The following is a 25,309-nucleotide window of genomic DNA, read 5'->3' as shown; positions in this document are numbered from 1 at the left end:
GAAAGAACCTCTGAAGGAATCTCTGGAAGAGTTCCCGGAGAAATCACGAAATACTCTACTAGAGAAATCCTGGGTGGAACCTCTTTATGTATCTCATGTGAATCTTCTGGGACTGCCCCAGAGAGTGCTTATGAAGAAATCCTGAATAATCCCCTTAAAAAATCTCTGAAGGTGCTCCCTGACGAATTCCAGAATGAACTTCTGCAGGAAACCTGAAATACATTTTTGGATAAACTATGGAAGGAATTTATGTAGCAATCCCTCCCGAACAGAACAAAATAACAAGTGAATAACATATCAAGGTATTTATCTTGTATACTACCATACCGTGATATGCCCTTCATTAGGTGGTAATAAGAGGCAAAATAACAAAAATGAATACCAAAATTTAATATAAATAACACCTAGAAAATAACAAGTCTTGTTATTTCAATAATAAAAGCATAGGAGCGGACCTGGTGTGGTGGTTAGAACACTTGACTATCACGCCGAGGACCTGGGATCGAATCCCACTCCCGAAATACTCACAAAATGTGGGTTCTTCCTTCGGAAGGGAAGTAAAACGTGGGTCCCGAGATGAACTAGCCTTGGGTTAAAAATCTCGTTAATACAGACAAAAAAAAATAAAAAATAAAAGCATACCTAAAATTTCAAGTGCTGTATTTGTTATTCCAAAGTTATTGAATAACAAATTAATAACATTTCTTGTTATTAAATGTTTCATTTGTTCGATGACTTCATGATGTAATAGTAAATCTTGATCTTCGATTATTTTCACTGCTAAACCAACAAATACTACATCAATATCAAACTCTGCTCAAATACCTCCAGCTGTTATTGTGATGTTCTCATAACATTTCGTAGAATAACGCAGCAATAACAATTTTAGGTATTAGAGCACATGTTGCTCTTCGCATGGTATTTGTAAGGTATGCACTTCTGCTCGGGCTGGGAGTATTGCCGGGGGAATATCAGAAGGAATCTCGGGAGGAACTCCTAGAGCAATCCTGGAGGATTCCCAGAAGCGATTCCCGGAAAGAAATTCTAGGGTAATCCCTGTTGACTATTCCGAGCTACACGCGTATTTACTTTTCCCTTCTGGGCTGAATTACTTTAACAAATGAGATCAACATGCAATTTCTTTTCGTATTGCGTGGTCATCCCATACTACATGCGAATTTCCCTTTTCGTTATTCGTTATGGTTATTCGTAATGAGGATTTACGGCCTAGGGGGGGATTTATAAGGCCTAGGATAAGGCATTTTTTGTGGAGTAGAAAGCCAGCCTGAATTGAATGTTCACCTCAACTCTCCTTGGCAACTTGCATCTCCTTCGGTCATTATTTCCACTTTAAAAGTTTAAACGCTCCTTGAGTTGTATTTTTAAATTTCATTTAATTTGGAAAAAAATGCATTTCATTGTCAATTTTATCTTGTTGATCTCTAGAAAAGTAATAACATTGCGCTACTGTTTACCCATCTGGTCGTCTGATAGCCCACCATAGAGCTATGTGTGCAGTCATAAAAATAGGCACGTCTCATCTCACTCACCTTCGACTGATAATAATTGCCATCTAACAGCATCACACTCACATTTTACATTCACATCATTACCGCACCGCAGTCGTCGCAGTTGGAATCGACAATACCTTAGATTTGGAATAAGTTTGTCACACGCGCCTTCCTTCGCGGTTGGTCAGTGTTATCATTTCCTGGCGCTTGCTCAGATTGGGATGGCATAATTGTCATCATTCAATGATCGGCAATAAAGTGACAACTTCGATTGGTTTGTGACGATTCGAATTTGACGTTGCGACATTAGGTAACTCATACTCGGTTCACTGTCTCGGGTGAACGATGGATGCCGTGGAAAGCAGTAAAGTGAGGTTAGTATGTAGTGTTCACCAAATTCAAATAGCCGGCGACCAATGCCTAGAACCTTGATCATTTCAGCGATGGAATCGACGCACCGCTATGGATGTTTTGGAAGCGACGAAGATACACTGTGGTGGCGATGGCATTTCTGGGATATTTCAACGTGTATTCTCTGCGAGTGAATCTCAGTGTAGCGATTGTAGCCATGACCGAGATTCGCGAAGTGGTTCATCCCAATGGAACCGTGGGATTTGTGAGTGATTTGTGAAATAAAACTGAGCAAACCTAAGATATTTGATTCTAGGAACGTGACTTCGATTGGAGTTCAAGTGTTCAAGGGTACGTGTTGAGCTCGTTCTTCTACGGGTACGTTTTCACCCAAGTGCTTGGTGGCTACTTATCTAACAAGTTTGGCGGTACAAACGTAAGTATCTTGCGCAGAGTACAGCCAAAGTCTAACATTGAACCTTTCCATAGGTTTTCGGCGTAGGAATTGGAGCCACGGCCTTTCTGACTCTCCTGACTCCGGTTTTAGCGCGGCAGGGCGCTGGTTGGCTCATTGCAGTTCGCGTCCTAGAGGGAGCATTCGAAGGAGTTACGTTTCCTTGTGGACATGCCATGTGGTCAGTTTGGGCGCCACCCAGCGAGCGATCCCGGATCTCTTCGATAGCTTTCACTGGAGCATTCGCCGGTACGGTAGTGGCAATGACACTAAGTGGAGTGCTGGCAGCATCGTGGGGCTGGGAAAGCGTATTCTATTTCTTCGGAGCTTTGGCTTGTCTGTGGTATACCGCTTGGTTGCTGATGGTAAGAAAGTCTCCGGAACATGACTATCGGATGAGCAAACAGGAGAAGGATTTTATTATGGTGACTTCGGGCCGGCAGGAAGAGGATTCTGATGGTGTGAAGCATCCATGGTTAGCGATGCTTACTTCCAAGCCTGTCATAGCTATGTCAATTGCAAGTATCGTAGAGGACTGGGGTTACTACACGCTTTTGACCGGTTTGCCAACGTTTTTGAAAAGTAAGTACAAGTTTTGGATCTTTTTGCTAATCTTGTTGCTATTCCGTTTCTCGCAGATCTTGAAAATAAGACAGAAATAAGACAAATAGTCAACATTTTCGGGCCATCTGGATGAATTCAGCTGTAATACAATAATTACCAGCTTCCTTATTGTTACTGAGCTTCACTCCGCGAAAAAGAAGATGGGTTCCCAAAATCTAAGAGATGACATACATACCTGTGTCAATAAGTTGTTCGTCAAAATATTGATTTCACCTTTCAATCACAACTCGTTTGTGATGATCCCATGAGGGATTTTTTACAGAAACTTCTGCAAGGATGCTTCCCTCAGGGATTCCAGCGTGGAATACTCGGGAGATTTTTTCAAGAGGTCCTCCAAGAATTTCTCTTGGGATATCTTCAACAGTTCCTTCAGTGATTACCAAAAATTTCCACAGGAATTTCACTTGAGATTCTTTCAGGTATTTCTGGAGGTATTCCTTCAAGATTTCTTCAATGGTTTCTCCACATATTGCTTCAAGAATTCTTATCGGTATTAATTTCATCTGGAATTATCCGAAGTAGGGTGACGATGGGTATTATCGGCAGGTTTGTTCTCTTCGTTATAAGGGGTTTTTGTCGACCGAATTTCCTGAAATTTGGTCATATAATTCAGCTTGGTTGGGAAAGATTTGGGCCATCTTTGAGCTAAGCAGCTCTCAAAAACCCTTATGACGAAAGAACAAAACTGCCGAAAATACACAATTTCCCTTACATCGACTGGATTAAGAAAAAAAAAAACAAAATAATCCAGAACCTCCAGAAACATTTTGTACAACAAATCCTTTAGAAGTCCATCCAAGCATTTTTTCAATAATTGGTCTTAAAATTACTGTAGAAATGGATTCCTCTGGGCCAATATAGCCGAGGCGGTAAACGCACGGGTATTCAGCATGACCATGCTGAGGGTGACGGGTTCGATTCCCGGTCGGTCCAGGATCTTTTCGTAAAGGAAATTTCCTTGACTTCCTTGGGCATAGAGTATCTTCGTGCCTGCCACACGATATACACATGCAAAATGGTCATTGGCAGAGGAAGCTCTCAGTTAATAACTGTGGAAGTGCTCATAGAACACTAAGCTGAGAAGCAGGCTTTGTCCCAGTGAGGACGTTACGCCAAGAAGAGAGAAGAGAGAGGAGATGGATTCCTTCAGTTTTTTCAGTGATTCCTACAAATTTTCGTACAGAATATTGTTAAGAAAGTTCTCCTGGGAATTTTTAAACAATTCATCATGGGATTTCTTCAGGAATTTCTTCAAAAACTCTTCCTAGGATTCCTCCAGGGATCGCACTAAGAATTCATCCAGGGATTGCTTCAGAAAAGCTCTAGGAGTTTTTCTAGGGATTCATGCAGGGATTCGTCCTCCAGGGATTCCTCCAGGGATTCCTCCGAGAATTCCTGCAGGAATTCCTCCAAAAATTCCTCTAGAGATTTTTCTTGGATTTCTTCTAGAGATTCCTCCAGGAATTCCTACTGGCATTGCTCCAGGAATTCCTTCAGGGATTTCTTCAGGGATTCCTTCAGCAACTCATTCAGGATTTCCATCAGAGATTTATCTAAGAATTCCTCCAGGGACTCCTCCACGTAGCTCATGCAGGGTTTTCTCCATGAATGCTTCTAAAGATTCCTCCAGGAATTCCTACAGACAAATCTACAGGAATTGCTCCAGAAGTTCCTACAGAAATATCTCCAGGAATTTCCAAAGGGATTCCTCTCGGCCTTCCTTTAGGCATTTTTCCAGTAATTCCATCAAGCATTTCACTCAGGAATTCCTTCAAGAACTTCTCCAGGAATTATCTTAGATTTTCGATCAGAAATTTCTCGAGAAATTCCTCCAAGAAATCCTTTATAAATTCCTAAGACCGAGGAACCCGAGGAATTTCTTTAGGAATTTTGGAAGGGATTCTTTTACAAATTTATCCAGGAATTGATTAAAGAATTCTGCAAGAAATTTCTCCAGAATTTTCTATGTCAATTTCCCCATGATATCCTCCAGGGATATCTTCAGTATTTCCTCCAGGAATTCCTCCGGGATAAATCTAAGAATTCCTCGGGAAATTCCTCCATGAGTTCTTCCAAAGAATTCATTCAGGCATTAATCAAGGTATTGACCTTGACATTCCATCAGTAGTTCCTCCAGGACTTTATCCGGAATTTCCTTCAGGGATTCCTCTAGAAATTCCACCAGAAATAGCTCCAGGATTTTATCCAGGAATTTCTCAAAGAATTTCTCTTTAAATTACCCTAGAAATTTCATTAGAAATTTCTCCCGGAATTCCTCCAGGAATTGATTCAGGAATTCCTCCAGGTTTTCTTCTAGTGATTCCTCTAGAAATTCCTACAGGGATGTCGCCAGGCCTTCTCCAGGAGTTCCTTCAAGAGTACCTCCAGGGGTTTTCAAAGAGATTCCTCTTGGCATTCCTCCAGGCGTGTTTCCAGGAATTCCTCCAGGCATTCCCTTCAGGAGTTGATCCAGGAATACCTCCATAAATTCCCCAGAAATTCCTTCAAGAATTTCGTCAGGGTTGTCATTACAAATTCCTTCAAGAATAGATTCAAGAATTCTGTAAGAAATTCCTCCAGAAATTCCTCCAGAAATTCCTCCAGGAATTCCTCCAAGAATTCCTCATGGAGTTGAACCAGGAATTCCATGGAGTTTAACCAGAAATTCCTCCTGGAATTCCTTCATGAGTTCTTCCAGAGATTCCTCCAGGAATTCTTTCTGGCATTCCTCAAGGTAGTCCTTCAGGCATTCCTTCAGGAGTTCCTCCAGGAGTTTCTCCAGAAGTTTCTCCAGAAGTTTCTCCAGAAGTTTCTGCAAGAGTTCCTCCAAAAATTAATCCAGAAGTTCCTCCAGGGGTTTCTCCAGGAATTTCTGTTGAGATTCCTCCAGTAATTCCACCAGAAATTTCTCCAGAATTAAATCCAGGAATTCTTTCAGGCATTTCTCCAAGAACTCCTCCAGGAATTTCTCCAAAAACTCCTCCAGGAATTATCTTCGTTTTCGATCAGATTTTTTTCGAGAAATTCCTCCAGGAATTGATTGAAGATTTCCTCCAAGATATTCTTTATAAATTCCTAAAGAAATTCCTCCAGACATTTTTCCAGAAACCCTCCATGGATTCCTGCAGATTTTTTTTCCAGGAATTTCTCCAGTAATTTTTGCAGTATTTCCACCAGAAACTAATGTGGGAATATCTCCTTCAGGTTTTTTTTTTCCTTTTAATCCTCTGAGAATATCCCCTGGGATTTCACCTGAGATTCCTTCAGGGACTGCTCTAGGGATTCCTTCAGACATTCCTCCTGGAAGTTCTCCAGACATTCCTCAACGATTTGCTCCTGACCATCCTTTATGAATTCTTCTTGGCATTTCTCTAGAGATTACTCTATGGATTGCTTTAGGCATTCCTCCAGGGTTTTTTTTCAGAAATTTCTTAACAAATTGTTCTTAGGATTCCTCCACAAATTTCTCCAGGGATTCTCCCCAGGAATTTCTACAGAATTTTCGAAATTTCTCCAAGGATTCTTCAGCAATTCCTCCAGAAATTCTTCTAAGTATTTCTCCAGCAAATTCTGGATGGATTTCTTCAGAAACCTCTCCAAAGATTATTCCAGGAGTTATTCCAGAGATTTCTCCAAGAATTGCTTCAGGGATTCCTTCAGATATTCATTCCAGGATTCCTTCAGGAATTCGGTAAGGGATTGCTCCAATAGTTTCTTCAGAAATTCTTCTAGGGATTTCTTTGAGAATTCCTCTAGGGCGGTGATTCCCAAAGTGGGCGAAATCGCCCCCCAGGGGGCGAAAATCAGGCCGAAGGGGGCGAAAATTTGAAATATCAAATTTGGGGGGCGAAAACGCTAAATAAGGGGGCGATTTTTTAAATAATTGAGAAATATCAAAAATATTGAAAAACAAGTTCAGAATGTCAACTGAATCATTAAAACTCCCTGATATTTCAAGATTTTTTGTTTATAGGATTTGAAAATGTTTCGAGACCAACTAAATTTTACAGTATTTTTGATGTTTATGTGAACTTTTTGGCAAAATTCCAAGAAAAAAAGGCTGCTACACGAATTTCCGAAAGAATTCCTAATGATTCAAAAGATCCAATAAATGAGAAACTCCTAGGCAAAAATCCATGATTGATTTTTGTCCAAGTTATGAAAGGAAGAACAAAACTTTCTGATTAAGTAAAATATAAGAAAGTTTTGTTCTTAATTTATGTGGGGTTTTTTTATTGAAACTTCAATCAAAAACATGACGTTTAGTATGCATCTAGAACACTTTTCGGATGAAGGTCGTCACATATTGTTTCAAAATATATCAAAGAAGCTTCCAGGAGGAATTTCAAACATTGCTAGTTGATTTTCCACGCGCGGGAAACGGATCGTTTCGGACACCGTAGAAACCGTAAAACCGAGAATTATTTCACTTCAACACTAAACTTTATTCCGAGACTTATTCGCTACACAAAACGACTGCGATTGTAGTAATAAGAATTTATTTCGCGGACTGTAATAGACGAGGAGTGTATTTCCCGGCGGTCTGATTATAACTAACATGTATTTGCCTATATACAGTATCATCTGCCTGCCTGATTCTCCTAACAGGCCTTTTCTCTCCTACCACATCTCTTATCAAGCTCATAGCGAAATAGGTGTACAAACTCATACGGTAGATAAAGAACACTACAGTTTGTGGATCGCGTTTGATCTTCGCTTTGCTCACCAATGTTCTCTTCATTAATCCTCGCTTGACCACTAGTGAAATGAGCTTTTTGATTTTTTTTTCCACAAATACAGCGTTGAATTCTCTCAAAAGCGAGTAATAGCTGCATGTCTGCATATCTACTTATTTGACAACACAAATTTCTACAATCTTGATATGGCTTTGATCACCGCTTACTTGATCTTGTTCGATTTTAATTGGTGTTTCTCGGTGATGATATTAAATTAAAATCGTAATTTGGTTTTACGTTTCAACCTACTTTTATTTTTCGGTCATCCTCAGAACTGTCATATAAAAGGAACAATAAACAATTTTTCACATTAATTACAATCACATAATTACAAACATTTACAATTTTCAAATTTCTAGACTAAACACTTACAATTTCCGCCGCGCCTGCGTTCTTTGGGGCGGCACACTTAATTCTAATTATCTATGTCATGTTCCGTCTCGGTGTCGTCTTGTTCGTCGTTGGTCGTCTTTCAGTTTGTGTATCAAGTTATTGTATGTGTTTGAGAACCCGTCTACGTCACGCTGTAAATTAACCGTCGTTTCTCTGTTTATCTTAATGTGAACTACCTCTGCTGCTAGTCTGCTCGCGTCATTGTTGATTCTCTCCAGAATTCTAGTTCGAGAGAAGTCAAAACGATGTCCGTTGTCTAGCGCGTGTTGGGTGAGTCCCGTAGCTGATGCGTTCGTGCGTACTGAGTTCTTGTGTTGCGCTATGCGCTTGTCAAGTGTTTGAGATGTCTGTCCGATATATTCCTTACGTTCGCATGCTCCACAAGGTATAGAATACACTACATTTGTCTGTTTTAATGGTGGTATAGTGTCTTTCAGTTTCGTAAAAATAGTGGTTTTTACCTTGTCGCATGGTTTGAAGGAAGCGGTGATGTCATGTTTTTTCAACGTCTTGCTCACCTTCTCGCTGAGACCCGGTACGTATGGAATGGACACATATTGTAAGTGTTTAGTCTAGAAATTTGAAAATTGTAAATGTTTGTAATTATGTGATTGTAATTAATGTGAAAAATTGTTTATTGTTCCTTTTATATGACAGTTCTGAGGATGACCGAAAAATAAAAGTAGGTTGAAACGTAAAACCAAATTACGATTTTAATTTAATATCATCACCGAGAAACACCAATTAAAATCGAACAAGATCAAGTAAGCGGTGATCAAAGCCATATCAAGATCAAATAGTTTGGTGAAGAAAAGAAGTGACACGAATTACAATGTTCTTCGTGAATACTGTGAAGAGGAAATACGGAAGACAAGTAAGCAGTTGGGTAAAATCTCTGCTGAAAACGGCCATCAAGATGGCCAAAACTAAAAACCGATTGAAGTTCTTGCTCAACTGTAGAAGATGCAAGGTTGTCCCAAATTGCCTAAACTACAAACTCCACATAAATCTGGCGAATTCCGTGTCTATGGATAGATTGAACAAACTTGTCCATAAACAGAAAATAAAAATTATAAGCGTGGCAATTCAGGACACAAAAAGAACATTAGAACGAACCAAAGCCGCGAAACACCACCTGAGAAGGAAAGTTGAAGAAGCAACGAACACCGAAGATTGCCAATACATCGTCGCGATGGTGGAAAAGAGCGCAAGAAACACGTACAACAAGTCTAAATCTGTGGAAACAAAGAAACTGGAGGCGCTCAAAATGGAGAAAATACGGAACCAACATCGGAATCACGAATGGATCGAAAACACGACCACGACGGAATTACCGGACTTCGTGGAAAGAACTCTGCTCCTCGGGCCCAATTTCAACATCCAGAACAAAAGAACGATCCCATACGTGAGGTTCATAGCCGATGTGGAAACAGCGATCAAGCGGAAACCCGAAGCGGAAGAAATCAGAGGGGAGGTATCAACGATCATGTCGAACTACGTCAACTACCAGCGACAACCGAAGACGAAGGAAAACGACTGGATACTCAAGGAAGTCAAAAGGACCCGAAACTTTCTAAAAGAGCATCCCGATCTGTACATCACGAGAGCAGATAAGGGAAACAAAACTGTGGTGCTGTCCGCTTCGGAATATCGTGAAAAAATGGTGGAAATGGTGAGTGACACGAACACGTATAAACCCCTAAACGATAACCCAACGAACAAAACCTTGAGGAAACTCAACACGATTATAGAAAAATGGTGGAAAGAAGGTCACATCGACACACTAACAAAAAACAAACTTAAGGTTTATAATTGTCACCCACCTAGAATATATGGTCTGCCGAAAATTCACAAACCGAACAGACCCCTCCGCCCAGTTGTGTCAACCATAGGAACGGCGACGTACCGTATGGCACAATTTCTAGCGGAAATGTTGGGAAAGCTTGTAGGAAAAACACCATATCACGTGCGCAACAGCTTCGATTTCGCGGGAGAAATATCGCATGTGGTTGTTCCAGAGGGCCATATCATGTACTCACTAGATGTGGTGTCCCTCTATACAAATGTTCCAGTGGAGAAGGTGTACGATCTGGTGGAAGGAAAATGGGGAGAACTTCAAGAACACACCACCATACCATGGGAAATTTTCAAGCAGGCGATGAAAACTGTTCTCGAAGCATCTTTTTTCCAATACGACGGAAAATTCTATGCCCAAACAACGGGGGTCCCCATGGGCTCCCCGCTTTCACCAGTGATAGCAAATCTAATCATGGAGAAGGTGGAACAGGAGGCCATGACCAAACTAGAGCAGAAACACATCCCACTGACAGTGTACAGAAGGTACGTCGATGATTGCTTCCTAATGGGGAGAAAGGAGGATGTGGAGAAGGTGGTGGAGCATTTCAACGCCATCGATGAGAAACTGAGGTTCACCGTAGAAGAGGAGACGAATGGTTCACTTCGCTTTCTGGATCTCACACTCACGAGAAACGAAGAGCGAATCCAGAAGGTCTGGTTCCCCAAGCAGAAGGATGGGCGCTACCTCGACTACAACTCGGAAAGCCCGCATACCCACAAGGTAAACACGATGATCGCTTTGGTCGATCGAGCACTCAAACTCACGGACGTCGAACGAAGACAGGAGAGCATTGGAACGGTAAAGAGCATTCTCCGCAACAACAACTACCCGGAGAATCTCATTCAACGAACGGTGAGAGATCGGGTACACCGGTTGTACAACACATTAGAGAGGGAGTGCAATGAGGAACCAAAAAAATATGTGTCCATTCCATACGTACCGGGTCTCAGCGAGAAGGTGAGCAAGACGTTGAAAAAACATGACATCACCGCTTCCTTCAAACCATGCGACAAGGTAAAAACCACTATTTTTACGAAACTGAAAGACACTATACCACCATTAAAACAGACAAATGTAGTGTATTCTATACCTTGTGGAGCATGCGAACGTAAGGAATATATCGGACAGACATCTCAAACACTTGACAAGCGCATAGCGCAACACAAGAACTCAGTACGCACGAACGCATCAGCTACGGGACTCACCCAACACGCGCTAGACAACGGACATCGTTTTGACTTCTCTCGAACTAGAATTCTGGAGAGAATCAACAATGACGCGAGCAGACTAGCAGCAGAGGTAGTTCACATTAAGATAAACAGAGAAACGACGGTTAATTTACAGCGTGACGTAGACGGGTTCTCAAACACATACAATAACTTGATACACAAACTGAAAGACGACCAACGACGAACAAGACGACACCGAGACGGAACATGACATAGATAATTAGAATTAAGTGTGCCGCCCCAAAGAACGCAGGCGCGGCGGAAATTGTAAGTGTTTAGTCTAGAAATTTGAAAATTGTAAATGTTTGTAATTATGTGATTGTAATTAATGTGAAAAATTGTTTATTGTTCCTTTTATATGACAGTTCTGAGGATGACCGAAAAATAAAAGTAGGTTGAAACGTAAAACCAAATTACGATTTTAATTTAATATCATCACCGAGAAACACCAATTAAAATCGAACAAGAGAAATTTCTACAATTCATGGGAAGCTGAATTGACATACATCCCAGGCTTTCCATAATTTTCAATTACTGAGCAAAGCTTGAGCAAAGCTACATTTGAAAATATACAAATAAGGGGCCCAGATGCAAAGGGGTTTAAGTGACCATTTTGTCGATTTTAAACTAAGCTTATTAGAAAATTCTTCAAATTTCAAGCTTTCAGGAAATTTTTTAAGATTATTTTTACGTTGATTAGAAAAACTATAATAAATCGAGAAAAAATGGGTCGATTTTGAAATTCCATACAATTATTCGAGTTGTAATTTTTGCATCAACGATATTTTTGTAATTGTTTTTCAATTTCCCACCAGTCCTATTTGAGTTCTTACGACTAAACATTTCGGGTGTTGAAGAACCCCCTTTTAGAATATTGATGAAACATCTGGTTGAGTCTAACGAGTGTTCGTAAATGTTCACAGTCCGTTCTATTTTGCTCGATTTTGTTCAAAACTATGTATAGCACAAACATGATTTCAAGATGCACTGTTTTTACATGCAATAATGCAGTTTTTTTTAATGCAGACAATCAACGCATTTGCATTATAACTCAATGAAAATGAGAGCGATACTAATTTAGGTACATTAAATATCAGTGTTACCATAATAGCACAGACAAACAGACGTAACACCTAGAACAATTTTCGTGAAAATCCATCGCCCAGTTCACACTACCATCACCTGGTGGAAATATTTCACGGAACACTGCGTTGTGCAACATCGTCAACAGAAGGCGCTAGTGTGAAACGTCAAACACAAAGAAAAACGATGCGTGCGCCTCTGGTTGTGAAAGTCACAACTATGAAGATTTAAAATGATCGTGAAAAGCGTGGTCGATGGAAATTTTGATAGTGTTACGTCTGTTTGTCTGTGATAATAGTGTCAAATAGTGGGCTATTAACGGCTCCCGGTCAACAAATTTTTAGCCTTTTATCATGGAAAAATTCAATCTCACTGAGGGGGGCGAAAATATTTTTCTCAAGCTTCAAGGGGGCGATACCTCCTAAAAGTTTGGGAAACACTGCTCTAGGGATTCCTCCAGGAATTCCTCCAAAGATTCCTTCATGGATTCTTCCAAGACTTCCCCCAAATATTCCGCCAGGAATTTGTCTAGAAGTTCCTCCAGGCATTCCTCCATGATATCCTCTGAAGTTTATTCCAGGAATTGTTTCAGGGGTTCCTTCAGGAATACTTCCAGCGATTTCTCCCAGAATTCTTCAAGGGATTCATCCAGTAATCCCTTCAGGGATTCTCCTAGAAATTTCTCAAGAGACTTCTTTAGAAATTTCCTCCGGGATTCCTCTCAAAATTCCGGGATTCCTTTAGGGAATCCAGGAATCCAATCGGGGATTCTTTTATGAATTTTTCCATACTTTCGCAAATTCCTCCAGGGTTTCCTCCTGGTGTTCTTCCAGGAACTTCTCCAGTGATTCCACTCGGGAGCTCTTAACAAAATATTCAGGGTACCTTCAAAAATTCTAGAAATCCTTTCATCATCTTCTAAAAGGGTGCTCCCAAGAATTTTTCCAGGATTATATGATGACTTTTTTCCGAATTACTTCAAGGATTTCTAGAGGTATTTCTTCAACGATTTGCATTGGAATCCTATTAGATAATTTTAAAGGGATGCATACAGGAGCTAGGAAATTTTCCAAGAAATCATCCAGGAATTATTTATTTCTTTATTCCTTATTTATAATTATCTCCAAGAAACCTTCAAGAAGGTCATCCACAGATTAGCTCAGGAATTCCTTCAGCAATACCTCCTGAGATTCTTTCAGGTATTCCTAAGATTTTTTGCCTTTCTCGTACACCAAGGTGTACCGAAAGGCTATATGTTCACTCCAAAAACGAAAATTTGATAGAGCCTCCGGAGGGGTCAAGTCTCATATACCAATCGACTCAGCTCGACGAATTGAGGTGATGTCTGTGTGTGTGTATGTGTGTGTGTGTGTATGTGTGTGTGTGTGTATGTGTGTGTACAAAAAAACTCACATCACTTTTTGGCAGTAAACCTCATCCGATTTCAATGACCGATGGTTCATTCGACGCGGAATCTGGTCCCATTGTTTCCTATTGAAAATGGTTCGGATCGGTTCAGCCGTTCCGGAGATATGGCCATTTAGGTGTTCCGGAACGGTACCCCAGGAAGGGACCAGATATGAAAATGCATCAAACCTATGCATGCGACATATCAAACCACTGCATTTTCGATAACCTGATAAGCGGTAAGCAGAAAAATAGTCTAAGACCATATCTGAACCGGTAGTGTTCCGGAACCGGTTCCGGGTGTCCCGCCGGAAGTGGCAAATAACAAAGTGATCCAAACCCATGCATGAGACACATCAAACCACGGCATTTTCGATAACCTGATGAGCGGTAAGCAGGAAAATAGTCTCAGACCATATCTGAACCGGTAGTGTTCCCGAACCGGTTCTGGGCGTCCCGCTGGAAGTGGCCAAATATACAATTGAACCAAACCCATGCAAGCGACACATCAAACCACGGCATTTTAGATGACCTGATGGACAATGAGCAGGAAAATCATCTCAGACCATATCTGAACCGGTAGTGTTCCGGAACCGGTTCTAGTCGTCCCGCTGGAAGTGGCCAAATATACAAGTGAACCAAACCTATGCATGCGACACATCAAACCACGGCATTTTCGATAACCTGATGAGCGGTAAGCAGAAAAATAGTCTCAGATCATATCTGAACCGGTAGTGTTCCGAAACCGGTTCTAGGCGTCCCGCTGGAAATGGCCAAATATACAATTGAACCAAATCTATACATGCGACACATCAAACCACGGCATTTTCGATGACCTGATGGACAATGAGCAGGAAAACTATCTCAGATCATATCTGAACCAGTAGTGTTCCGGACCCCGTTCCGGGGTTCCCGCCGAAGTGGTTAAATCTGAAAGAGAAACAAACCCGTACATGCGTCACATCAAATAGCGGCTTTTTAGATTACCTAATGAACGGTCAGCAAGTGTTTCGGAATCGGTTTTGAGTGGCCGGAAGAGGCCAAATGTAAAAGTGAACCAAATCCAGGCATGTGACACATCAAATCGTGGCTTTTGTGATAACCTGATGAACAGTTAGCTAGAAAATAGCCTTACGTCACTGGTAGTGGTCCGGAATTGGTTCAGAGAGTCCCGTCGAAATTGTCAAACCCTGCATGTGACACCTTCAATTTGCAGCGTTTTTGGTTAACCGATGAGCAGTTAACAAGACTATAATGTTAGACCATATTTGGTTCAGCCGGTAGTTACCCGGAATCAGATCCGGGTAGTAAAATGTAAAATTTAACCAAACCCATGGATGCGGTACATCAAATCACGACAAGTCTTGTAAACATTCGACACTTTTTACTACCTTCATTTCGTTGCCGCAGTCGGGTGTCAGTCGGCTTTGTTACATTCGTGCGCTATCGTTACCTCTTACCTACACACAACACGAGCAGTTGAACGAAGACTGATCACGACTTATCGACAACCTGATGGAAAAATAGGGTCAGACCACATTAGATTCCCGGTAGTGTTGCGGGTTCAGCTGTGGCTTCGAAAGTGGTTAGAAGTAAAAGTGAAGCAAACCCATTCATGCGATATATCAAATCGCGGTGATTAGGTAAAGGTGAATAAATAGCAATAAAATATTCTCAGACTATAATTGGGACAACCGGTAGTGTCATGGTCCATGACTCATGGAATCAGTTCCGGCTATCCCACCGGAAATTACCAAATATAAAAATGAACCAAACCCATACATACGACACATCAGATCGCATATTTTTTGATAATCTATTGAACGGTTAGCAAGAAAATAGCCTTAGATCACATTAGAGACTAGCTGTTGTGTAGCAGAACCAACGTTCATGTGAAAAATTAAATCGTGGCTTTGTTTAATGGCCTGACAAATATTAGGTATGAACAACAGTGACGAATAGGTCTAAGTTCTCATATATATGAGAACAAAATATAGACAAAACTAAAGCCATCTCATCAAATCGTACCATTTCAGATTCCTAAGGTGTAAAGTTATAGCAGGATTGGTCAACTTTGAATGGAAAAATAAGAATTTGATCGCGTAAACAGAAGATGGTGCTAGAGATGGTGGCTGTTTTAAGGAATTTTGAGCTCTAAAACTATGTAAAATAAGTGTATTTGGTATGGGAAATTTGTTTGGAGTCCACCAGAGTATCCAAAATAGCGGTCCAAAGTCCAAGATAATGGCCCAGTATTCAAGTTAGTGACTATTTTAAAGGATTTTTAATTCTTGCATTATGGGCATATTTTGTATGAAAATATGTCCAGAATTCAAAATTTGTAATCAGAAAACCCAAGCTGTGCGCTGTTTCACAAGGTCTGCAATATGACTATAGTTTGAATGGGGAAGAATGCCGGTCTTCGTCCAAAACTGGTAACCAGAAAATCATAAACGACATGCCAAAATTCAATACGGCGACTATTTTATGTAATTTTAGGTGCAGAGTCCAAAAATGAATACCAGAACATCCAAGATGGTGTCTCAATGTTCAAGATAACGGTTAGTTTAGTTGGGGTAGATATCCGGAGTCATAAAATGATGACCGGAAAATCTAAAATGACGTTTCAAAATTTTGCGGCTTCATGACACTTGTTTGGTTTGAGTTTTGGATCGTTGTCTTATATTTTCTGAATATTTGATGTTATGCTAATATAAAATGTATCCATATTGAGTAGATTTAGCAAGCAGTTTTCATTTTGTATTTATGTCAATGTCATCTACATGTCGCTCGAGTTTTGTTGAAAGGATATTTTAAAGCACGAGAAAGGCACCATCACCGCTAGGTGGATTAATTAGGGTTTTTGTACTCTAAGTCAAGGGCGTAGCCAGCTTTTCGGCTAGGGGGGGGGGGCGAGCACCCTTACACTGAAAACCACTTTGCAGTAACAAAGAGTTCAAATACTTCATCATTTAAAAAAAATAAAAGTGAAGTTGAAATGGGTGATTAACAGGAATGGTTCAATGGAAAAATCATATATGATTATAATCCTGAGGAATTCCTCAAGACATTGCTTCAGGAATTTCTTAACAAATGCCATCATGAATTTGAATTTATCCAGCAGTTTCTCCAGAAATTTCTTAAATATTTTTCCAGGTTATTTTTATGTAGATATTCCAGCAGAAATTACCTTCGGAAAACTTGCAGTAATTCCGTTGGGAATACCTTCAGAAATTTCTTTAATAATTCCTCCAGAAATTTTATTACGAATTTCACCATGCATTCTTTTGAGAATTTCCCCAGTAATTCTTTACAAATATCATTCTTAATTCCACCAGAAATCCGTTTGAGAAGCTCCAGAAAATACTTAAAGAATTTCTCCGGGAATTCTTTCAAAAATTCCAACCAAACTAAGATTCCTTTCCTTGAGGAATACCCTATGAAATTTTTGGAGAAATTTCTTCGAAAAATCCTTTAATGAATTCCTTCGGAATTACCGGAAAAAAATCTTTGAAAATTTCTAAAGGAATTCCTTCCGAAATTCCTGAAGGAATATCTTTGGTAGTTGCTAGAGGAATGCATTCGAAAATTTTTAAAGGAATCAATTAAAAATAATTTCAGGAATTTATTTCGAAAATCCTTGAGGAATTCCACAGGAAATTCCTTAACAAATTCTTCAGAAATTTCTTGAGGAATTCCTTCATTTCTTAAGCTTCTTGAGAAATCCTTCGAGAGTTCTTCTACGATTTTCTTTAGAAGATTCTTCGGGAATTCCTTGAGGAATTTCTTAGTAATAGATTTAGAATATTCCTTGAGGAACTTGAGTTTTCGTGAGGAATTCTTCCGAAAATTCCTTGAGGAATACCTTCAAAAATTCTTGGAGGAATTCAACCGGAAATTTCTGTGAGAATTCCTTCCCAAATTCCTGAAGCAATTCTTTTGAAAATATTGAAAAAATTCCACTAAAAGTCTCATGAGATATCCATTCTGAAATTCCATAGGATATTCCTTGATAAGGAAAATTCGGAAATTGTTAAAGGAGATCGTTTGGATTTTTTTTGGCATATGTCTGAAATGTCTTATGGAATTACTTCGGAAATTTCGTGAGAAATTGTTTGATAAGTTCGTTGAGGATTTTTTTTGTTTTTTTTATAAATCTCTACAAAATTTCTCAAGGAATTCCAGCGAAAGATCCTTGAGAGATTTCTTCGGAAATTCCTCAAGAAATTCCTTCAAAAATGTATTGCGGAACTCCTACGAAAACTTGAGAAACTTCTTCAAACATTCCTTCAGAAACACGTTTGGGGATTATGTGAGAAAATCCTAAGGAATTTTTTTTGAGGACAACCGTCAAAAAGTTTTGGACGAATTCATTCGGAAATTTTTGGAGGTATTTCAAGGCAAATCCATAAGAAATTTCTTTGAAAATTCCGGGAGGGATTTCTTGAGCAATTCGTAGAGGAATTCCGTCGGAAATTCAGGAGAAAATCCTTTGAAAATTCCAAGAGAAATTCCTTTGAAAATTCCTGGAGGAATTCCTACGGAAATTCCTGGACAAACTCCTCCGGAAACTCATGGAGGAATTTTTCGGGAAAATCCTGGAGGAATTCCCTCGGAAATTCTTGGAGAAATTCCTTCGAGAATTAGTGGAGGATTTCCTTCGGGAATTCCTGGAGGAATTTCTTCGGAAATTCCTGGAGTAATTCCTTCGGAAATACCTGCAGAAATTCCTTCCTGAAATTTCTGGAGGAATTCCTTTGGAAATTCATGGAAGAATTCCTTCAGAAAATCCTTGAGCGATTGCTTCACAAAAGTCCTGGAGGAATTCATTCTGAAATTTATGGAGGAACTCCTTCGGAAATTCGTGATGGAATTCCTGGAGAAATTCTTTCGAAAATTCCTGGTGGAATTCCTTCGGACATTAATGAAAGAATTCCTTCGGAAATTCCGGCAGGAAATCCATTGAAAGCTCCAGGTGAAATTCCTTTGAAAATCCCTCGAGGAATTCCACCGGAAATTACTGCAGGAATTCCCTCGAAAGTTCCAGGAGGGATTCCTTCGAAAATTGCTGAAAGATTTCCTTCGGAAATTCCTGAAGGAATTCTTTTGGAAATTTATGAAGGAATTCCTTTGGAAATTCCAGGAGGAATTTCTTTGAAAATTCCTGGAGGATCTCCTTCGGAAATTCCTGGAGAATTTCTTCCGGAAATTTCTGAAGAAATTCATCCGGAAATTCATGGAGGAATTTCTCAGGAGATTCCTGGAGGAACTCCTTTGAAGATTCGTGGAGGAATTTCTTCAGAAATTCGTGAATGAATTCTTTCGGAAAATTTCTGGAGCAATTCCTTCGGAAATTCATGGAGGAACTCCTTCGGAAAATTCTTTAGCATTTCCTTCGCAAAATTCCTGGAGGAATTCTTTCGGAAATTCATGGAGGAATTCCTTCGGTATTTCCTGGAGGAATTCTTCCGAAAATTCCTCCAGGAATTTCTTCGGAAATTCGTGGAGGGATTCCGTCAGAAAATTTCTGGAGGAATTCCTTTGGAAATTCATGTAGGAATTCCTTCGGAAAATTCTTTAGAAATTCCTTCGGAAAAATCTTTAGAAATTCCTTCGCAAAATTCCTGGAGGAATTCATTCGGAAATTCATGGAGGAATTCCTTCGGACATTCATGGAGGAATTCCTACGGAAATTCCAGGAGGACATCCTTTAAAAATTCCAAGAGGAATTCCTTTGAAAATTCCTAGAAGAATTTCTTCGGAAATTCTTGGAGGAATTCCTCCGGAAATTCCTCGAGGAAATTCTTCGGAAATTCGTAGAGAAATTTCGTCGGAAAATTTCTGGAGGAATTCCTTCGGAAATTCATGGAGGCATTCCTTCGGAAAATCCTTTAGAAATTCCTTGCCAAAATTCCTGGAGGAGTTTTTTCGGTAATTCATGGAGGAATTCCTTCGAAAATTCATGGAGGGATTTCTTCGCACATTCATGAAGGAATTCCGTCGGAAATTCCTTTGGAAATCCTTTGAAAATTCCAAGAGGAATTATCCCTTGAAAATTCCTGAAAGAATTCCTTCGGAAATTCCTGGAGGAATTCCTCCGGAAATTCCTAGAGTAATTCTTCCAGAAATTTGTGGAGGATTTTTTCCGAAATTTCCTGGAGGAATTTCTCCGGAAGTTCCTGGAGGATTTCCCTCGGAAATTCCTGGAGGAATTCTCTCGGAAATACATGGAGGAATTCATTCGGAAAATCCCGAAGGAATTCTTTCGCAAAATTCCTGGTGGAATTACATCGGAAATTCATGGAGAAATTCCTTTGGAAATTTCCAAAGGAATTTCTCAAGGAATTTCCGACAGAATTTCTCCTGGAATTTCTGAAGGAATTCTTCCTGGAATTTTCAAAAAAAATCCTTCAGGAATTTCCAAAGAGTTTCTCCAGGAATTACCGAAGGAATTTTTAAAGGAAATCCTCCAGGAATTTCCAATGGAATTCCTCCGGGAATTTTTAAAGAAATTCCCCCAAGAATTTCCGAAGGAATTCCTCTAGGAATTTCTGAAATAATTGCTCCACGAATTTCAGAAGGAATACATCCAAGTGGTTCCGGAGGGATTTCTCCAGGAATTTCCGAAGAAATTCCCCTAAGAATTTCCGAAAGAATTACTGCAGGAATTTCCAAAGGAATTCCTCCATGAATCTTCAAACGAATTCGTCCAGCAACTTTCGAAGGAATTCCTCCCGGAATTTCCGAAAGAATTCCTCCAGGAATTTTTGAAGGAATTCCTAACGGAATTTGTTAAGGAATTCCTCCATGAATTTTCGAGGGAATTCCTCTTGGAATTTCCAAAAATTAAATTCAAAAAGACTTTCCGAAAAAATTTCTCCAGGAATTTCCGAAGGAATACCTCCAGGAATTTCTGAAGGAATTCTTCCAGAAATTTCCGAAAGAATACCTCCAGCAATTTCCGAAGGAATTCTTCCAGTAATTTCCGAAGAAATTATTCCAGCAATTTCCGAAGGCATTCCTCCTGGAATTTCCAAAGGAATTCGTCCAGTAATTTCCGAAGGAATTCCTCCAGGAATCATAAAACGCATTCCTCTAAGAAGAGAATGATTTTTTTCCAGGAATGTCCTAAGGAATTCATCCAAGGATTTTCTCAGGAATTTCTCTATAGACTTCTGAAAGAATTCCTCCAGAAATTTCCGGAGGTATTCATCCAAGATTTTTCGAGGGAACTCCCCAAGGAATTTCCGAAGGAATTCCTCCAGAAGGAATTCCTTCAGGAATTTCCGAACGAATTCCTTCAGGAATTTCCGAAGGAATTCCTTCAGGAATTTCCGAGGAATTCTTCCTCCAAGAATTTTGGAAGGAATTCCTTCTGGAATTTTTTAAGGAATTCCTCCAGGATTTTTTGAAGGAATCGCTTCAGTAATTTCCGAAGCAATTCCTCCCGGAATTTCCGAAAGAATTCCTCCAGGAATTCCTAAAGAAATTCCATCTGGAATTTCCGAATGAACTCCTCCAGAAATTTCCGAAAGCATTCATCCAAGATTTTTCAAAGGATCTCGCCAAGGAATTTTCGATGGAAATCCTCCAGTAATTTCCGAACGAAGTCTTTCAGGAATTTCCGATGGAATTTCTCCAGATATTTCCGAAGGAATTCTTCCAGGATTTTGCGAAGGGATTCCTCCAAGAATTTTGGAAGGAATTCCTCCAGGAATTTCCAATGGAATTCGTTCAGCAATTTCCGAAGGGATTCCTTCAGGAATTTCCGAAAGAATTCCTCCAGGAATTCCTAAAGGAATTTCTCCTGGAATTTCCGAATGAATTTCTCCGGGAATCTCCAAAGGAATTCGTCCAGCAATTTCCGAAGGAATTCCTCCCGAAATTTCTGAAGGAATTCCTCCAGGAATTTTTTGAAGGAATTCCTAATGGAATTTCCGAAGGAATTCCTCCCGGAATTTCCGGAAGAATTCCTTCAGGATTTTCCGAAGGAATTCTGCTAGGAATTTCCGATGGTATTCCTCCAGGAATTTCCAAAAAAAATCTAAAAATATTTCCGAAAAAATTCCTCCAGGAATTTCTGAAGGAATTCCTCCTGGAACTTCCAATGAAATTCGTCCAGCAATTTCCGGAGGAATTCCTCCAGGAATTCCCGAAGGAATTCCTCCTGGAATTTCCGAAAGAATTCCTCCAGCAATTCCTGAAGGAATTCCTCCTGGAATTCCAAAGGAATTCGTCCAGCAATTTCCGAAGGAATTCCTCCCGAAATTTTTGAAAGAACTCCTCCAGGAATCTCCGAAGGAATTCCTCCTGGAATTTCCGAAAAAATTCCTCCAGGAATTCTGCTAGGAATTTCCGAAGGAATTCTTGCAAGAATTTCCAATAAAATCCAAAATGTATTTCCGAAACAAATTCCTCCACGACTTTCCCAAGGATTTCCTCCAGGACTTTCCGAAGGAATTCCTCCAGGAATTTTCAATGACATTCGTCCAGCAATTTCCGAAGGAATTCCTCCAGGAATTTCCAAAAGCATTCCTCCAGGAAGTTTGGAATTATTTTGTCCAGGAATTCCGTAAGGATTTCCTCACGAATTTTTTTATGGATTTCTGAAAGAATTCCTCCAGGAATCTCCGAAGGTATTCATCCAAGATTTTCCCAAGGAACTGCCCAAGGAATTTCCGAAGGAATTGCTCCATGAATTTCTGAAGGAATTCTTCAGCAATTTCCGAAGGAATTTTTTCAGGAATTTCCGAAGGAATTCCTTCAGGAATTTCCGATGGAAATCTTCCAGGAATTTGCGAAGGGATTCCCCCCGGGGTTTTTTTGATGGAATTCCTTCAGGAATTTCCAAAGGAATTCCTCCAGGTATTTCCGAAGGAATACCCTCAGGAATTTTCTAAGATATTCCTCCAAGAATTTCCGAAGGAATTCCTGTATACATTTAAAAAAATACGAGGATGCAGGAGAATTTTATTTTTGCTAGTCAAAAACAGCTCTGATCATCTAAGTCTTTCGGTTAAGTTAGAATATAGTTGCTCGGTCAGGGGGGGCCACGGCACCCCCCCTGGCTACGCCCTTGCTCTAAGTGTGAGGGTGCCGTGCTCCTCTAGAAAATCCTTCAGTTATTCTTCAAATAAAAAAATGTCAAGCAACCCTAAAGAAATCACCCCGGGAACGTCTCAAGGGTCACCCCAAAAGATTGTTTTATTAGGACTTCCGTATGTTTCCGTCAGAAATTTTACCAACGATCTCCTTCTGAGTTTTGAGTAGGGATTGGGCTGTCCCAAAAATAAAATACTGATCGATTACCACCAGCGGATAACCAATCGATCAACTTTTCAGCGCAAACCGATTTTTGGTTCTTCAGATTAGTGATCTTGAAAAGTTGAGGTGTGGCTTCGTCATATCTTCACCTTAAATAAAAGATATGCATAATTGTAGCCTTTCTGTAGAACATTATGATTTTTTTCTAAAAAAGCATTTAGGGGTTCCGCCAGGGCAATTTTTGAAAAATGACCCCTTGCCATAAAAATTATCAAAAAAAAAAAATAAAAAAATTTGCAATATTTTTTCAACTACTGATTTTTTAAAATAGTTTTGTATTTTTCTATGGCCCAAGGCATTCTTTAAGGGAATAAGCTTTTGAAATATTTAGTTAATATTGACAACAGAACCGTTTTTGTTCTGTTTGAAGGAATATTTTTTAAGAATTTTTCATCAACATTAGTAAATGGACAATATTTGAAATATTTGTGAAACTTTGTATATTTGGAATATTATATCATCTTCGTGACAATCTTATGTACGTTTATTGAAAAGAGTCATGCTTAGAATAATAGATTTACTTTTCGGATAAAAGTGTTAATTTAAACATGTTTTTTTTTTTTAATTCTAGGATTGATTCATGAAAAGCTTGTATATGAATAATTACAACAGTGACGGGTTTCGTGGTTACTGGTAGCAACACCTTAAGTTCAAGATTATGTCGTGGAATTCCCGACTACTATCAGTGAAATCAGTGAAAACTTTCATGGTTAAAAATGATAAATTGTACAAGTATATTTTTATCAAATTTTGATGAAAAATTCTAAAAAAAAAAGTTCTTCTAACATCACAAAAATGGTTCTGCCGTTAATATAATCACAATATGTCAAAACATGATCCGCTCAAGAATGTCTAGGGTCCCTAAAAAAGTAGAAAAATATTTATATCATATTTAATATTAAATATCATCTAATCCCATCCAAAGGAGGTTTGGATTGTGAAAAGAAGAGAACTCGATTCCACAATCGCACATGTGAAATCGAGTTCAGTTCTAGGCCTACTGGCAACGGAGTTAGTCGAGTGACTCCGTAGCTTGAAGGAATAGAAGCGCTCCTTAGCGAATTAGGAGTCGTGAGTTCGAGTCTCACCGGAGTACGTGGATTTCTTTTCATAATTTCAAATCTCAATTTGTTCATCTAGCACATGTTCTGTTGTGCACATGGATGTCAAAACATTTTCAACAGTGTTATTTTCCACATGGCTTGGTCAGCCAAAGCAAAATCAAGAAATTGATATAAAAATATGGAAAAAAAATCAGAAGATGAAAAAAATATTACAAATAAATGATTTTTTGGGAATTTTCGTGAATTTTCGGGTTATTTTTAATAATAGCCGTGGCGGAGCCTCTAAATTATTTCTTAGAAATTCGAAATGTTCTACAAAATTGCTTCAAATATGCATATCTTTCACTTAAGCTTTGAATACCTCGACTTTTCGAACATAGATTTTTTTTGGAACCCCAGTAGGGATTTCTCCAGAAATTTTAATTGGAACTTCTCTAAAAAGTTGCCTGAAATTTTCCAGGGATTCTTTCAGGAATCCCTCTATCAGTTTCTTCAGGGATTCCATCATAATTTCTTACAATAAGGTCTCCAATGATTCTTGCAAGTAACACACAAATCACAGAAGACTCACAGGTTTTAGTTGCGCAGAAGTCACTGTGACTTACTTTAACCCATTGGAGGCGGAATTTTCACCTTTCTGGGTGCAACCTCGCCGGTCTAGAAAAGGTTTGTGATGGTAAATTTCCTCGGCTGGGCACATATGACCCATCCGTCCTAAACGGTTAAACAAATAAGTACTTACATGGTAGAAGCGCTTTCCGGCATTTTCCAGGGTTTTCTTCCTCCTCTGGGATTTTTTTCTTGATTCCATCTCTAGACATTATTTTTTTAATTTTTTTTTGGAAATACCTTCAGTAAATTCTTCTTGAATTTCTCCACGGATTCCCTTTCAGGAATTCTTTCAGGGATACCTCTACGGTTTCCTTCAACGATAGTTTCAAGGCTATGACGAGAATACCTTCATGAATACTTCCAAGAATCCTCCCAGAAGTAAATATGCCAATGGCATTTCTATATACTTATGCTCCGAGATGAGTTCATGCATTATATGAGTATATAAAACTGTTTTTATGGAAATTTCAGTTAGGATGTACTTGGAACAATTCACCTGAAGTTTTAAACCCAAACATTCTACTAATAAATATTGTTAATTCAGAGAAAATTTTCCACTTTACGGAAGATTGAAAAGCTACCGCAGCTGTCAGACTGATGATTTTCACCAAGGTATCATCAATCAGTCCAAGGATACCTTGGATCGATCCTTGGATACGACGC

General features: G+C 39.4%; 1 protein-coding gene across 1 annotated transcript in view; it reads left to right on the top strand.

Annotated features, from left to right (window-relative positions):
* Nucleotides 1-1,856: 1,856 nt before the first annotated feature.
* The window catches only part of LOC115254796 (sialin-like), a 24,354-nt gene continuing 901 nt past the window's right edge, over nucleotides 1,857-25,309 (top strand). The window contains exons 1-4 of the mRNA XM_029852480.2: nucleotides 1,857-1,885; nucleotides 1,953-2,127; nucleotides 2,179-2,298; nucleotides 2,352-2,898. Coding sequence (XP_029708340.2) covers nucleotides 1,857-1,885; nucleotides 1,953-2,127; nucleotides 2,179-2,298; nucleotides 2,352-2,898 — 871 coding nt within the window. The remainder of the gene's footprint in view (nucleotides 1,886-1,952; nucleotides 2,128-2,178; nucleotides 2,299-2,351; nucleotides 2,899-25,309) is intronic.

The sequence above is a fragment of the Aedes albopictus genome, chromosome 2 (assembly GCF_035046485.1).
Source record: "Aedes albopictus strain Foshan chromosome 2, AalbF5, whole genome shotgun sequence".
Classification (NCBI taxonomy): Eukaryota; Metazoa; Arthropoda; class Insecta; order Diptera; family Culicidae; genus Aedes; species Aedes albopictus.
The sequence above is the reverse complement of the archived record's forward strand: the minus strand, read 5'-3'. Positions and strand labels throughout refer to the sequence as shown.